At 35.7% G+C, this 15,859-nt stretch overlaps 1 protein-coding gene across 1 annotated transcript in view; it reads left to right on the top strand.

Moving 5' to 3' along the window:
* Positions 1-11,929, top strand: part of LOC134846720 (uncharacterized) — a 24,386-nt gene extending 12,457 nt beyond the window's left edge. Inside the window, exons 6-8 of the mRNA XM_063864105.1 lie at positions 129-198; positions 7,977-8,124; positions 11,729-11,929. Coding sequence (XP_063720175.1) covers positions 129-198; positions 7,977-8,124; positions 11,729-11,929 — 419 coding nt within the window. The remainder of the gene's footprint in view (positions 1-128; positions 199-7,976; positions 8,125-11,728) is intronic.
* The last annotated feature ends 3,930 nt before the right edge of the window (positions 11,930-15,859 follow it).

Genomic DNA, 15,859 nt, shown 5'->3' with positions numbered 1-15,859 from the left:
CATTTTATAGTCAGTATCCATAAAGTTACAAAAGTAATCGATTAAAATTCCTGAAAAATTCTATGGGGGGTGGGCGGTTGCAGGTAACTGGACTGTGTATACACTCAAGTAGGGGGTTTTACCGGGAGGGGGTGGCGGGGGATTTGGGAGTGGCGGGGGGCCGAAACCTGGGGGAGTAGAGGGGGTGGTGGTGGTAGGGTTAGTGGTGGGGGTAGGGGACAAATTTTTATGAGTTCTTTTAGGGATGAACTTGTTTGTTCGGGTTTTAAATTTGCGGAACGTTGATTTTTTAGCAATTTGGTCTCATTTTGATGTAATTGTACAACTTTCTGATCCAAATGTTTCATTAGCTTAATTAGTTTAATTAGCTGTAAACAATTTTCTGTAGAAAAACAAATCGATTTTCATGAATTTTTTTGACCTAGAAAAAACTATTATACTGTCAAAAAAAATTGAAAATAATCTATTATAATTCCTTAAAGATTCATGAGTTATGTGTTGGATGGGAAGTTTGCATGAAAATCAATAATATGGATTAAAGTCCATTATAATCGATTTTTCGCATGAAACTCCAGTGCGGGTATGGCAGCTAGCCAACTTTGTGATATGCAGTACAGGGACTATTCTCATGTGCGAAGGATCAAATGGGCGAAAAACTCGTGAGCGGAGGACCGAAAACAAAACTAGCCGAAAGACAGTTTTTTAAAAAAAGTAATTGCCATTCAATTAAAATGAATCAAATAAAGCAAAATTTTGCTTCTTTCATAATGACAACCTGAAATAAAAATTTTGTTCACTTCGGCGACGATCAGTGACAACTTGAAAGATTTGCATATTTCTGCCGTTTTTATTTTCGACCAATATCAATATTCAGTCCTGGCTGGGAAAGTTCACTTTCTTTCGAAAACTTAGATTACTAAAATCTGATTAGCTGATTTTTTTTTTCGCGCATTCGGTCCTTTGCGTATGAGGGATTCCAACATGCAGTACCCACATAGAAATCTATAAATCAGTCCATGAGGTTTGGATTTTCAAATACTTATGAATTTTGAAATTAAAAATCTCGGCATTAAGATACACATTATAACGAAGAAGTGAACGTCTTTCATGGAAAAAACAATTTCCTGAAATATTCCGCCCTTCAAAAAAATAAATTTACTTCCAAACTAATTGATGGTCTAAATCAAAGTCGAGTCGCGAAATTAATGTAGCACTCAACATCGCTCGAATGAAAGACGTTCACTTTTTCCATTGTTCCAATTTTTTTGTTGTTTTAGTTTTCATTTTTCATTGACATCCTAGATCGTTTTCCCTACTCTAAAATTGTGTTTCGTATCGATTAACCCAAATAATCAACTGACTTTAACATGAAATCAGAGCAAAACGTTTTTAAAATGTTTGATGAAAATTATACCGTCAATCAAAGTGTTAATTACGGGCATTCTATAGCAGCACATGAGTTCGACCATCGTGCAGAGCCTGAAAAACAAGCATCAAAAACTTCAGCTAAATTTTGAAAATCCGAAGGTCGCATTTTCGAGAAAAAAAATTATCATTAGATTTTCGATTATTTATTCTGATACATAACAAAAGTTCAGCTGTGTGCTTACTGATACTGACTATACGACAAATTTTTTTTTCTCACAGACACTTTTGGTAAGCAAATCGGCTTTAAAAACATACAATTCTGAAAGAACCTAGATTATAGTCGGTCGCATTTGAAACTTTTGAAATCAACATGTTTTGAGAAAATTACTAAATCACCAAAAAAAAATTCTCACGAAACTTTTCTGACTTTTAACATTTGGTTAGGCTTAATTGCATTGATAGTCAGGTTTTTCCTATCTTTTCAATCCCTTATGAGGCTAATTGACAAAAAAATTAAAAATATCGGAAGTAACAGGAGCTACATTTTTTATGCAATACATAGAGTGTAGAAAAGTCATTCCAAAATTATTTTAAAAATTCGGGAAAATTTTTCATTTTAATGGCAAACTGTTTATCGTACAGTTGTGATAACTCAGATGGTTTTTTTTTAAATTAAAAAATTGCTCTCAGTTAAGCAAACTTGAAAAATAGACTTTTTTAGATGAACCTATGACACCTTAACTTTTATTTAAAAAATGTTTGTCACACAATTTTGATACATGGGACAAATAGGCTTCGTTTTGTTGAATCTTTTCAGGGAATTGTTTTATCAGCAGTTTTTTTTACATGGAGGTCAACCCAGAAAGATTGTTTTACTATTACTTCATTTTTCCTAAACTCATGAGGATGTATGAAAGTCTATTCAACCTGTCTTAGCATAAACCATTTCCCTTAATTTACCACATTCCAGACTAAGTTCTTCTATTAAGCAAGTCTCTTTTCTGGGACTCAAGGTCGTCTTTTGCGTCTAGAATAAGTTTGCAAGCCTTAATCGTTTTTGCTCCGGATAAAGATCTCCGGATCTTTAGCTTGGACGGTTCCAGGTTATGGCTACAGTCCTGTAGCTTGAAGCTATCAGTTACTGTTTAAAAAACAAACTTTTAAAAACTCTTTATTGAATTAAATAGAAATTGGAGGCTACTTCTTGAGTTGATATACATACACATTTAAAACGTTTTGCATCGGAAAATGCACATAAAATTACAATTTGCGAGCTGGTATTTTATAAACACTCAAAAATATGCAAAATTTGATATATTTATTATATGAAAATTATATATTAGACAAACGTCTATTCTAAAGCAAAAACTTGGATGTTACAAACGCTTCTGAACTGTTTTGAAAGCCGGGATAAAGTCAAAGTTTTCAGTAGCTTTTGATGCTTTCATAAATCATACGGTAAACTAACATTCAAGTAAAACGCACGTTAAACTTCCAGCCGAGCTTACATCAGATTAACGTAAATTCGTCAGAATTAAATCTCGATTGCATAATAACATGGAAAATCTGTTGTTATGTTTCGTAACAATATTATTTTTGGCCTATTGGAATAATAATCTTGCTTTCGGCTTGTTGGCTTTTCGGCTTGTTGACCCATCTCAAGCTTTTCCTCTGATTGGGTTGAAACATATTTGATTTTCTTTGTCGTCCCTTTTAATTTTCAGTTGCAAAAAACTGGTTGGAACTTTATGTTTATTTTTGTTGTAATACACGTGTTTCAGCACGATATTTTCCGAGTTTACCATCTGAGCCGTTCAGTCCTTCTTCCACATTTCCAAGCAGTTTCTCGAAGTTAGAATCGAACACGGTTTCTTCATAAAAGTTGTAGTTTTGGTGTCCTGCTAGAATAAACCCTAGCCAGCCTCGAGGCAAAAAATCTTCTTTGAACTAAAGCGAAAACCTGTTTTTTGTTCAGTTGCAATGAGTACAGCGCTTCATGTTCACAGTTTGAACTATTTTGATACGATTGTGAATAAAATACCACAATTACAGTTGAGTCTTCAGCCGTTTTGTTTATCGTTTGAGGGAAGTTGTAACAGTCGGTCCAAGCGTTTATCCCGCTGACTTTCAAGGTCGCATAAATCTGACGCGCAGCTTGTTTTTCATTCGAGTTGTAGCTCACCATTACCATGATTGAAGTGTCTGTAACTTGGTCTGCGCGAAATGCCGGTTGGACTTGGTTCAATTGATAGTGAGTTCGATCAACTAGACCAGTAAGACCGGTAGTATTCTTTTCCTTGTGCGTTGGTTCTCTAAAAACAAGAGTTGATGATGGACAAGGCTGAATTAAGGGGGGAAGGGGGTTGAAGGCAGATGCCGTCCCTGCCCCTCCCCCCCTTAATCATGGACAAGACTGAAGTAAGGGGAGGGGAGGGCGTTGAAGGTGAACGCCCTCACTGCCCCTCCCCACTGCCCATGATCAACTCTTATTTTTAGAACCAAAACATAACAATCGATTTCCTTTGGTACTATTTTAAGACCTCCATTTTTGGCCGACTGACCCTAATTTTTTTCTAAGGGGGCCTTTGGTGTCAATATACGCTTTTTTTTGAGCGGGGAGCTGCCGAAAAGCGCTTTTTCAGCCTGTTTTTCAAAATTCGGTTGCGGCGCAAAAAAGCCAGAACAGTGTCTTTTTAACGATCTGGAATAGCTCGGGAAATCAATTTGGCCAATCTTAAGATAAGGTCGACAAAATTTCTTTTGAAAACTTTTTGAAAATCAGCCCCTCTCAAGAAAATCCCCCAGCCGCCCCTGCTCATGGGCTCTGAAAAGGTCAGTTGCTCAGCGATTAGTTAATTGATTGTCAGGCCTATAGATAGATAAATACATTCTGTTAGGCTTTTAAAACTTCTCAAAATAGCAATTCTGCTCAAAAATTTATTTGATGGGCACATTTTTTAAAAACCAAATGAGCCGTTTTGTGCCCGCTCCAATCTGTCAATATCTCAAAAAACCTAAAAATAACTGAATCAAACATTTGAAACAAGAACAATTTTTCTCAGCAATTAATTCTGTTTAACGGATAATTTGAAGCATTTTGAATCTTTCACAAAAAGTTACAGCTGCAAACTCAAAACAAGCTCTCAAAACACTGGTATTTGCCCTTGAGACAAATTGTTCTTATCTACGTTCGCGTTTACTTTTGCACTGCAACATTCACCGCCACCAAAGACGGAAGAACTGGGGCAAGCTTAACGATCGGTCGAGTAAATTCGCTCGTGGATGTTTTGATGAGGGCAATATTTTCGTAGCCAACAAGACCACATAGCGTCAGTGTAAGACTGAACTCGTACGCACCTTTTCTTATGATCGAACTATTCCCAAGGAGAGAGCGAGGGAAAGCTTGCGGCATACTGTCCAAGCAAAAAATGGTTAGGAGTTAAAGCTTCTAAATCAAGCGAATCGTTACCTGAAATGCGGGCCCTCTAAATGAGGAAAGCGTTTATGAAATCATGTAGAAAAAATCATCAACAATATACCGGAAACGGATCATCAGAATTTCGTTTATTCCTTGTAAGAAAAAGAATAAGAAGTTATCTCTAAAATAAAAGTAATGTAGAATGTAAAGCAATTCTCGGCATTTGTTTTCTATGGCGCTAATTTTTTTTCAAGTTTGGAATTGCCGGAAAGAAACTAATGAAAATTTTCTCCATAAATTGAACCTTTGAAGTTTTGAACCATGAAATCTTTGAACTTTTGATCGTTTTTTGAACCATGCAATATAAGAGAATAACAGTTTGCGCATTAGCTTTCTGGAAGTGGGCCGATTTTAGAAAACTGAAATAAAACGTTTTTGAAATCTTGCAGCACCTTCAACAAAAACATAAAAATTATTTAGAAAAATTAAAAAAAGCCATTTTTTTGAGAAAAATTAATCAAATTTGACGGCTATAATCGATCTCGGCTAACTATATAAGGATTAAAAGAACACCGGGCTTTAAAAATAAATAGTTTCCAAGTTGTTTGCAAATTAGCAGCACTTTTAGGTAGAAATTAAAACATAATACTAGCTGTTTTGGAAAAAAATTCTATTGTCACTCCAATTATAACAAAAGGCAAAGAAACTGTTTTGAATATGGGTTATCTATGGCAACAAACCAATTTTGAGATATGCAGTACCCACAGAGCTAGTAAAAAATCAGTCCATGAGGCTTGGACTTTCCAATAGCTATGATTTTTGACAGTAAAAATGGGTCTCAGCGCTAAGGTACACATTGTTACTCTAGTCAAATGCTCTCCATGGAAACGAAAATTCCTGAAAACTTTTCTTTTCCCTTCATAAATAAGAGCCCTTTAAACTATTTGATGATCAAAATCAAAGTCGAAGCGCAAATTCAATGTAGCAAGTAACATCGCTCGAATGAAAGACGTCACTTTTTCCCACAAAATTTTTATTGATTTAAGTTGCAGTGACTCCTAGATCGTTTAGCGGTACCTTTTGTGGTAGCAAATTGTCTTTTATAACATGCAGTTTGGAGAAAACCTAGATTATAGTCGGCCGCATTCGAAACTTTCGTGTTTTGAGAAAAGTTACGAGGTCACCAAAATTGTTTTTTTTTTCACAAAACGCTTCTGATTTTCAAAATTTGATTAGGCTTAATTGCATTGCTAGTCAAGTCTTTTCATCCTTTTCAATCCCCCCTGATGAGGCTAATTGAAAAAAAAATCAAAAAAGTATCGGAAAAAACAAGAGCTACACTTTTTATGCACTACACAAAGTGTAGAAGAATCATTCCAAAACTATCTAAGAAACTCGAAAAAAGTTTTTTTTTATGGCAAACTGTTTATCGTACAGTTTTATAAATCAGATCAGCTTTTTTTATTAAAAAACTGGTATCAGTCAAACAAAATTAAGAAACAGACTCTTTTGAATGGGCCTAAGACACCTTAACTTTTATCTAAAAAAAGTTTGTCACACAATTTTGATACAAGGAACAAATAGGCTTTGTTTTGTTAAATCTTTTCTGAGAATTCTTTAAAAACTAATTTTTAGTTTACATCTAGGTCAACCAAGAAGGAATGTTTTGCTATTACTTCATTTTTCCTAAAGTCTTAAGGTTTCTGCGAGTTGCAGAGGATGTATGAAAGTATATTCAACCTGTCTAAACATTAAGCATTTACCTTATTTTACCACATTCCAGACTAGGTTATTCTGTTAAGCACTTCTCTTTTTTAGGACTCAAGGTCGCCTTTTGCGTCTAGATTAATGTTCGTGTCTTGATCGTTTTTGATCCCGATAAAGACTACTCGACCCTTAGCTTGGATGGTTCTAGGTTGCGGTTACAGTCCTGTAGCATGAAGCAATCAGTTACTGATTAAAAAGAAAGTATTAGAAATTCCAAATTGAAATAAATAGAAATCGAAGCTACTTCATGAGTTGATATAAAAACACATTTTAAAAGTTTTGTATCGGAAAATGCTCTTAAAATTACAATTTGCCATCTGGTAGTTTATAAACGCTCTGATTTATGCAAGAATTTGCTATATTTATGATGTAAGAAGTATTTTGAAAGCCGGGTTAAAGCCAAATTTTTCAGTAGCTTTTGATGTTTTCTTTTCAGTAGCTTTTGATGTTTCTTGATGAATCATTGGGTAAACTAATTCAAGTAAACGTAACTTAAAATTGCAGTCGAACTTAATTCGGACTAACGTAAATTCATCAGAATTAAATCTCAACTGCATAATAACATGGACAATCTGTTGTTATGTTTCGTAACAATAATAATTTTTGGATTATTTGAATTATAATCTTGTTTTCGGCCTGTTGGCTTTTCGCCTTGTTGGCCTACCACTACCTTTTCCTCTGATTGGGTTGAAACAGATATGAAAAGTTTTTTCCGACCATTAAAGTCAGAAGGAACTTTATTCTTTCATGATGTTTTTTTCGTCTCTTTCAAACTTAAGTTGCAAAAAACTGGTCGGAACTATATGTTTTCAGAAAATATACATGCTCACAATACTTTCAACAACGACCGTCAGACGAAAAAACCATTTGAGCTTTTCAGTCGTTCTTCCAGATTTCCGAGCAGTTTCTCGAAGTTTTAATCGAACACGGATTCTTTATAAAAGATGTGTCCTGCTAGAATGAACTCTAGCCAGCCTCTAGGCAAAAAATCTTCTTTGAACCTAAGCGAAAATCTGTTTTTTCTTCAGTTGCAATGAGTAGAGCGCTTCATGTTCAATTTGAACTATATTGATACGATTTTGAATAACAAACATAACACAATTACAGCTGAGTTGTCGATCGTTTGGTTTGTCGTTTGAGGGATGCTATCCCCATACGTCAATGTGTTATAGTCTATCCAAGCGTTTATCGCGCTGGCTATCCAAGCGTCTATACTTTAAATCTTTGAAAATGTTTTAAAAGTGATTAAAGTATTATATAGGAAGGATTTACATGGAATTTATGCGGGAGCTTGAGCTTGCTATCATCTCCTAATTGATCATCAAACTGTTCGATATATCATAGCCTGTCAGTATCATTGTACATCATGAACTGTATCATGAACTGTATCATGAACTGTATCACAAATTGTGCTTGATTGCAGCCGCCCGGCCACCTCCTTCCTCTGGTTCACGTCCCCCTGGGCGACCTTCAAACACATCATCTGGAAGCACTACAGGTGGCACATGATCGTCACAATGATAATTATCTTCGTCGTCCTCTTCCTAGCCCTCTTCATTTACACACTACTTGTAAGAGAAATAGTAAAACAGAAGCTACTTTTGTATTTTCGGCAAATTTTTCATTATTTGTGTATAAGGGAGAAAAGATTTTGAAATAATATAATCGAAATAAAAGTTGTTGACAAAAATTTTTAAAACACAATGAAGACATCAATTTCCTCGGCTCCAATGTAAAAAGATATTTTTTTTGTAAAGTTTTGGGTTATTGAAAATTGCCAAATTGGCCATGTTCTGGGCTAAATTAGGCGCTTTGAAGTTTTGCTGAGGGGTTAACGCGATTAATTCATGCGTGCCTATTTTTCCGCGCAACAAAATCGTTCCAAGTTGAACTGTGGCTAGCTAATTGGTGGTCGTATCAAATTGGTACGGCACTTTTTCAATTTTTTCCCCACAAAACTATTCAATACTCGGGCCTTTTGGTGCCAATATACACTTTTTTTGAACAGGGAGCGGGCAGAAAACGCTTTTTTAGCCTGTTTTTCAAAAACTCGCTAGAGGCGCAAACAAATAAGCCAGAACAGTGTCTTTTTAATGATCTGGAAGAGCTCGGGAAATCAATTTAGCCAATCTTAAAAAAAAGATCGACAAAATTTGTTTCGAAAACATTTTGAAAATCAGCCCCCTCAAGAAAATCATACATCCGCCCCTGTTCATGGGCTCTAAAAATGTCAGCTGCTCAGCGATTAGGAGGATTTTACTGGTTGTCAGGACTATAGATAAATAAATATGTTCTGTTAGGCTTTTAAAACTTCTCAAAACAACCATTCTGCTCAAAAACCTAATTGATAGCACGTTTTTTTGAGCCAATTGAGCGGTTTTGTGCCCACACCAATCTGTCATTATCTCAAAAAAACCAAAAAATAACCGAATGAAACATCTGAAATAACAACAATTATTTCTCAGCAATTAACAAAAGCATTTTGAGTCATTCATGACGACAACAGTTTGTAGCTGCAAACTCAAAGCAAACTCTCAAAACACTGGTAATTACCCTTAAGACAAATAGCTTTTTTTGGAGGTCATATGTGAGAAAAAACGGTAAAACGGTCAAATGGGTCTATAGCCCCTCGAGTATACATGTATAAAGGTTAGCGAATAGGGGGACTTGAACCCCATGGACCGGCGGTTTGACCAGTGTCATATACGTTAGGCTTTAGTCCTGTTATAGAACCAGCTTTTCACTCTTATTTACTTTCGCGTTTAGTTTTTTTCCGCGACATCCTCCGCCCCCAAAGACGGAAGAACTGGGACGAGCTTAACGGTCCGGTAATTTCGCTCGTGGCTGTTTCAATGAGGGTCAAAGTCGAAGCGCAAAAATCGAAGCGCAAATTCAATGTAGCAAGTAACATCGCTCGAATGAAAGACGTCACTTTTTCCCACGAAATTTTTATTGATTTAAGTTGCAGTGACTCCTAGATCGTTTAGCGGTACCTTTTGTGGTAGCAAATTGTCTTTTATAACATGCAGTTTGGAGAGAACCTAGATTATAGTCGGCCGCATTTGAAACTTTCGAAATTAACATGTTTTGAGAAAAGTTACGAGGTCACCAAAATTGTTTTTTTTTCACAAAACGCTTCTGATTTTCAAAATTTGATTAGGCTTAATTGCTTTGCTAGTCAGGTCTTTTCATCCTTTTCAGTCCCCCCTGATGAGGCTAATTGAAAAAAAAATCAAAAAAGTATCGGAAAAAACAGGAGCTACACTTTTTATGCACAACACAAAGTGTAGAAGAATCATTCCAAAACTATCTACGAAACTCGGAAAAAGTTTTCTTTTTTATGGCAAACTGTTTATCGTACAGTTTTGATAAATCAGATCAGCTTTTTTTATTAAAAAACTGGTATCAGTCAAACAAAATTAAGAAACAGACTCTTTTGAATGGACCTAAGACACCTTAACTTTTATCTAAAAAAAGTTTGTCACACAATTTTGATACAAGGAACAAATAGGCTTTGTTTTGTTAAATCTTTTCTGAGAATTCTTTAATCAACAATTTTTAGTTTACATCGAGGTCAACCAAGAAGGAATGTTTTGCTATTACTTCATTTTTCTAAAGTCTTAAGGTTTCTGCGAGTTGCAGAGGATGTATGAAAGTATATTCAACCTGTCTAAACATTAAGCATTTACCTTATTTTACCACATTCCAGACTAGGTTATTCTGTTAAGCACTTCTCTTTTTTAGGACTCAAGGTCGCCTTTTGCGTCTAGATTAATGTTCGTGTCTTGATCCTTTTTGATCCCGATAAAGACTACTCGACCCTTAGCTTGGATGGTTCTAGGTTGCGGTTACAGTCCTGTAGCATGAAGCAATCAGTTACTGATTAAAAAGAAAGTATTAGAAATTCCAAATTGAAATAAATAGAAATCGAAGCTACTTCATGAGTTGATATAAAAACACATTTTAAAAGTTTTGTATCGGAAAATGCTCTTAAAATTACAATTTGCCATCTGGTAGTTTATAAACGCTCTGATTTATGCAAGAATTTGCTATATTTATGATGTAAGAAGTATTTTACTCAAAATTTTAATCAAGAGCAAAAATCGGAATGTTAGAAACGCTTCTAAACTGTTTTGAAAGCCGGGTTAAAGCCAAATTTTTCAGTAGCTTTTGATGTTTTCTTTTCAGTAGCTTTTGATGTTTCTTGATGAATCATTGGGTAAACTAATTCAAGTAAACGTAACTTAAAATTGCTGTCGAACTTAATTCGGACTAACGTAAATTCATCAGAATTAAATCTCAACTGCATAATAACATGGACAATCTGTTGTTATGTTTCGTAACAATAATAATTTTCGGATTATTTGAATTATAATCTTGTTTTCGGCCTGTTGGCTTTTCGCCTTGTTGGCCTACCACTACCTTTTCCTCTGATTGGGTTGAAACAGATATGAAAAGTTTTTTCCGACCATTAAAGTCAGAAGGAACTTTATTCTTCCATGATGTTTTTTTCGTCTCTTTCAAACTTAAGTTGCAAAAAACTGGTCGGAACTATATGTTTTCAGAAAATATACATGCTCACAATACTTTCAACAACGACCGTCAGACGAGTAAACTATTTGAGCTTTTCAGTCGTTCTTCCAGATTTCCGAGCAGTTTCTCGAAGTTTTAATCGAACACGGATTCTTTATAAAAGATGTGTCCTGCTAGAATGAACTCTAGCCAGCCTCTAGGCAAAAAATCTTCTTTGAACCTAAGCGAAAATCTGTTTTTTCTTCAGTTGCAATGAGTAGAGCGCTTCATGTTCAAATTGAACTACATTGATACGATTTTGAATAACAAACATAACACAATTACAGCTGAGTCGTCGATCGTTTGGTTTGTCGTTTGAGGGATGCTATCCCCATACGTCAATGTGTTTTAATCTATCCAAGCGTTTATCGCGCTGGCTATCCAAGCGTCTATACTTTAAATCTTTGAAAATGTTTTAAAAGTTATTAAAGTATTATATAGGAAGGATTTACATGGAATTTATGCGGGAGCTTGAGCTTGCTATCATCTCCTAATTGATCATAAAACTGTTCGATATATCATAGCCTGTCAGTATCATTGTACATCATGAACTGTATCATGAACTGTATCATGAACTGTATCACAAATTGTGCTTGATTGCAGCCGCCCGGCCACCTCCTTCCTCTGGTTCACGTCCCCCTGGGCGACCTTCAAACACATCATCTGGAAGCACTACAGGTGGCACATGATCGTCACAATGATAATTATCTTCGTCGTCCTCTTCCTAGCCCTCTTCATTTACACACTACTTGTAAGAGAAATAGTAAAACAGAAGCTACTTTTGTATTTTCGGCAAATTTCTAATTATTTTTAATTACGGCTCTTTTTCCATTTTTTCCCCACAAAACTATTCAATACTCTACTCGGGCCTTTTGGTGCCAATATACACTTTTTTTGAACAGGGAGCGGGCAAAAAACGCTTTTTCAGCCTGTTTTTCGAAAACTCGCTAGAGGCGCAAACAAATAAGCAAGAACAGTGTCTTTTTAATGATCTGGAAGAGCTCGGGAAATCAATTCGGCTAATCTTAAAAAAAAAGATCGACAAAAATTGTTTTGAAAACATTTTGAAAATCAGCCCCTCAAGAAAATCATACACCCGCCCCTGTTCATGGGCTCTAAAAACGTCAGTTGCTGATCGATTAGGAAGATTTTATTGGTTGTCAGGCCTATAGATGAACAAATATGTTCTGTTAGGCTTTTAAAACTTCTCAAAACAACCATTCTGCCCAAAAACCACTTGAGCCAATTGAGCGGTTTTGTGCCCACACCAATCTGTCATTATCTCAAAAAAACCAAAAAATAACCGAATGAAACATCTGAAATAACAACAATTATTTCTCAGCAATTAACAAAAGCATTTTGAGTTATTCATAACGACAACAGTTTGTAGCTGCAAACTCAAAGCAAACTCTCAAAACACTGGTAATTGCTCTTAAGACAAATTGCTTTTTTTGGAGGTCATATGTGAGAAAAAACGGTAAAACGGTCAAATGGGTCTATAGCCCCTCGAGTATACATGTATAAAGGTTAGCGAATAGGGGGACTTGAACCTCATGGACCGGCGGTTTGACCAGTGTCATATACGTTAGGCTTTAGTCCTGTTATAGAACCAGCTTTTCACTCTTATTTACTTTCGCGTTTAGTTTTTCTCCGCGACATCCTCCGCCCCCAAAGACGGAAGAACTGGGACGAGCTTAACGGTCCGGTAATTTCGCTCGTGGCTGTTTCGATGAGGGCGGAACGTGTGCATCCGTCTTTGCCGTAGTTAAGTTTAACGATGCGAACGAGATGGTTATATCCTCGCGGGCTGTCGAGCTCAATCACCCATACGAGATCACCCGTTTTTGAAACAACGTCAGGTTGCGTGTTCCGCTTCGCACGCTTCTTAATTAAGGGGACATATTTTCGTAGCCAACAAGACCATATAGCGTCAGCGTAAGACTGCGCTCGTACGTACCTTTTCTTATGATCGAAGTATTCCCAGGGAGAGAGCGATGAAAAATTTGCGGCGTACTGTTCAAGCAAAAAGTGGTTGGGAGTTAAAGCATCTAAAACACGCGAATTATTAATTGAAATCAAAGCCCTCTAAAGGAGGAAAGCGTTGATGAAATCATGCAGAAAAAAATCAACAACAAAATTATCAACCGAAAACGGAGCATCTGAACTTCGTTTGTTCGTTATAAGAAAAATAATAAGACATTGTTACTAAAATAAAAACAATGTGGATTCAAAGCAAATCTCAGCATTTGCTTTCCATGGCACTAGTTTTTTTCCGGAGTAGCCGGAGAGAAACTAATGAAAATTTTCTCCGTAAATGGAACCTTTGAAACTAGAGCTTAACAACAAAACATATTTTTGAACTATGCAATATAGGGAAACAACAATTTGAGCTTTCGCTTTCTGGAAGAGGGCCACTTTTGGAAAACTGCAGAAAATTTTTTTGAAATCTTGCTGCACCTTCACCAAAAACATAAAAACGAAATTGGAAAAAAGATAAAAGCCGTTTTTGAGAAACTAAATCAAATTTTACGGCTATAATTGATCTCGGCCAATTAGCTAAGGACTATTACAACTCCGGGCATAATAAATCAATGGGTCCATCATTTTTTAAAATTTAAGTTACAGTGACTCCTAGATCATTTTCCCTAGTCTAAAATTGTTTTTCGTATCGAAGAGTCCAAATGATCATATGACTATAACATGGAATTAGAGCAAACCGTTTCAAAATGTTGATTAAAACTATACCGCCAATAAAAGTGTTAATTACGAGCATCCTATAGAAGCACAAGAGATCGAACACCATGCAGAGCCTGAAAAACAATCATCAAAAATAGCAACTAAACTTTGAACATCCGAAGGTCGCATTTTCGAAAAAAATTATTTTTAGGTTTTCGATTATATGTTATGATACATAACAAAAATTTAGCTGAGTGCTTTCTGTAGGAACGAACCAATTTTGAGATTATGCTGTAATCTAATTTTGAAAGCACTCTTTCTAAAATCTAATTTTGAAAGTATGACGCAATTTTTGATACTGACAAAACGGCAAAAGAATCTCACAGACTTTTGTGGTAGCAACTTGTCTTTTATAACATGCAGTTTGGAGAGAACCTAGATTATAGTCGGCCGCATTTGAAACTTTCGAAGTTAACATGTTTTGAGAAAAATGACAAAATCACCAAAATTGTTTTTTTTTTTTAAATTCTTCTATATTTTAACATCTGATTGGGCTTAACTTCAATGCTAGTCAGGTATTTCCTTTCTTTTCAGTCTCTGATGAGGCTTGTTGACAAAAAAAATTCGAAAAAGTGACGGAAGTAAGAGGAGCTACTTTTTTTATGCACTACACAAAGTGTAGAAGAATCATTCCAAAATAATTTCAGAAACTCGGAAAAATTTTTCATTTTTATGGCAAACTGTTTATCGTACAGTTGTGATAACTCAGATGATTTTTTTTAAATTAAGAAATTGCTCTCAGTTAAGCAAACTTAGTAAACAGACTTTTTTAGATAGGCCTATGACACCTTAACTTTTATTTGAAAAAAAAAATGTTCGTCACACAATATTGATAAATGGGACAAATATCTTGTTATTTTGTTATATCTTGTTATATCTTTTCTGGGAATTGCTCTGTCAGTAGTTTTTATAATTCATGGAGGTCAACCCAGAAAGAATGTTTAGCCTTTACTTCATTTTTCTTAAATCTTTGAGATTTCTGCGAGTTGCAGAGGATGTATGAAAGTCTATTCAACCTGTCTAAACTTAAACCATTTCCCTTATTTACCACATTGCAGACTAAGTTCTTCTATTAAGCAAGTCTTTTTTTTCTGGGACTCAAGGTCGATTTTTGCGTCTAGAGCAATTTTGCGTGTCTTGATCGTTTTTGATCCCGATAAAGATTACCAGACCTTTAGCTTGGATGATTCGAGGTTACGGCTACACTTTTGGTAAACATCCCCCACCTGAACACCCCCACCTGAGCACACCCACTTCCCCCACCTGAAACCCCCCACCCCTCCCCCCACCTGAACCCCCCACCCCACCTAAACACATCACACCTGAACCCATCCCCCTACCCCCACCTGATCCCATCCCCTCCTTGAACCCCCACTCCCAAGTTGTGAACCAAACGTTACGTTGGAGGGGTTTGTTGTAAATGGGCAAAAGCTAGGGGGGGGGGGGGGGGGGGTAATGTTGAGTAACATAAGAAAATAACAAAAATATCAAAATTAGGTTAAAAAAATTTAAATTGAACAACGAACGTAACCAACTTTCAAACAACTACAATCAATTAACCAACGTAAGCAACTTTAATTAAAACGTAAAAAAGACTTTATGTGCGTTAAACTTCACATCTAAGTAAAGTGGAAAAAAATTGATTAAATTTTAGTTCCATTGTCAGTGTCCATAAAAGTGAAAAAAATTGATTATAATGGATGAAAAAAATATTTTGTTGCCTAAAAAAAGCAATATTGTAATGCATTTTTAATTGATTATAATCGATTTGTTTTCACTTTTGTGGACACTGGCAACGAAACTCAATTATGATCGGTTTTTATTTATGGAACTCCGATGCGGGTACTTGACTGCTTTATTTTTTTTAGACAATTCAAAACAATTTCGGGCTCAGTGATAGGTAACTCACGCCTATATCAAATTAGAAACTTTTCATGAGCTCTTCGTAACACACTATTGACAGCAATATGTTTGAGTTTTTGGACGTAACTTAATTTG

The sequence above is a fragment of the Symsagittifera roscoffensis genome, chromosome 5, assembly GCF_963678635.1.
Source record: "Symsagittifera roscoffensis chromosome 5, txSymRosc1.1, whole genome shotgun sequence".
Taxonomy (NCBI): domain Eukaryota; kingdom Metazoa; phylum Xenacoelomorpha; order Acoela; family Convolutidae; genus Symsagittifera; species Symsagittifera roscoffensis.
The sequence above is the reverse complement of the archived record's forward strand: the minus strand, read 5'-3'. Positions and strand labels throughout refer to the sequence as shown.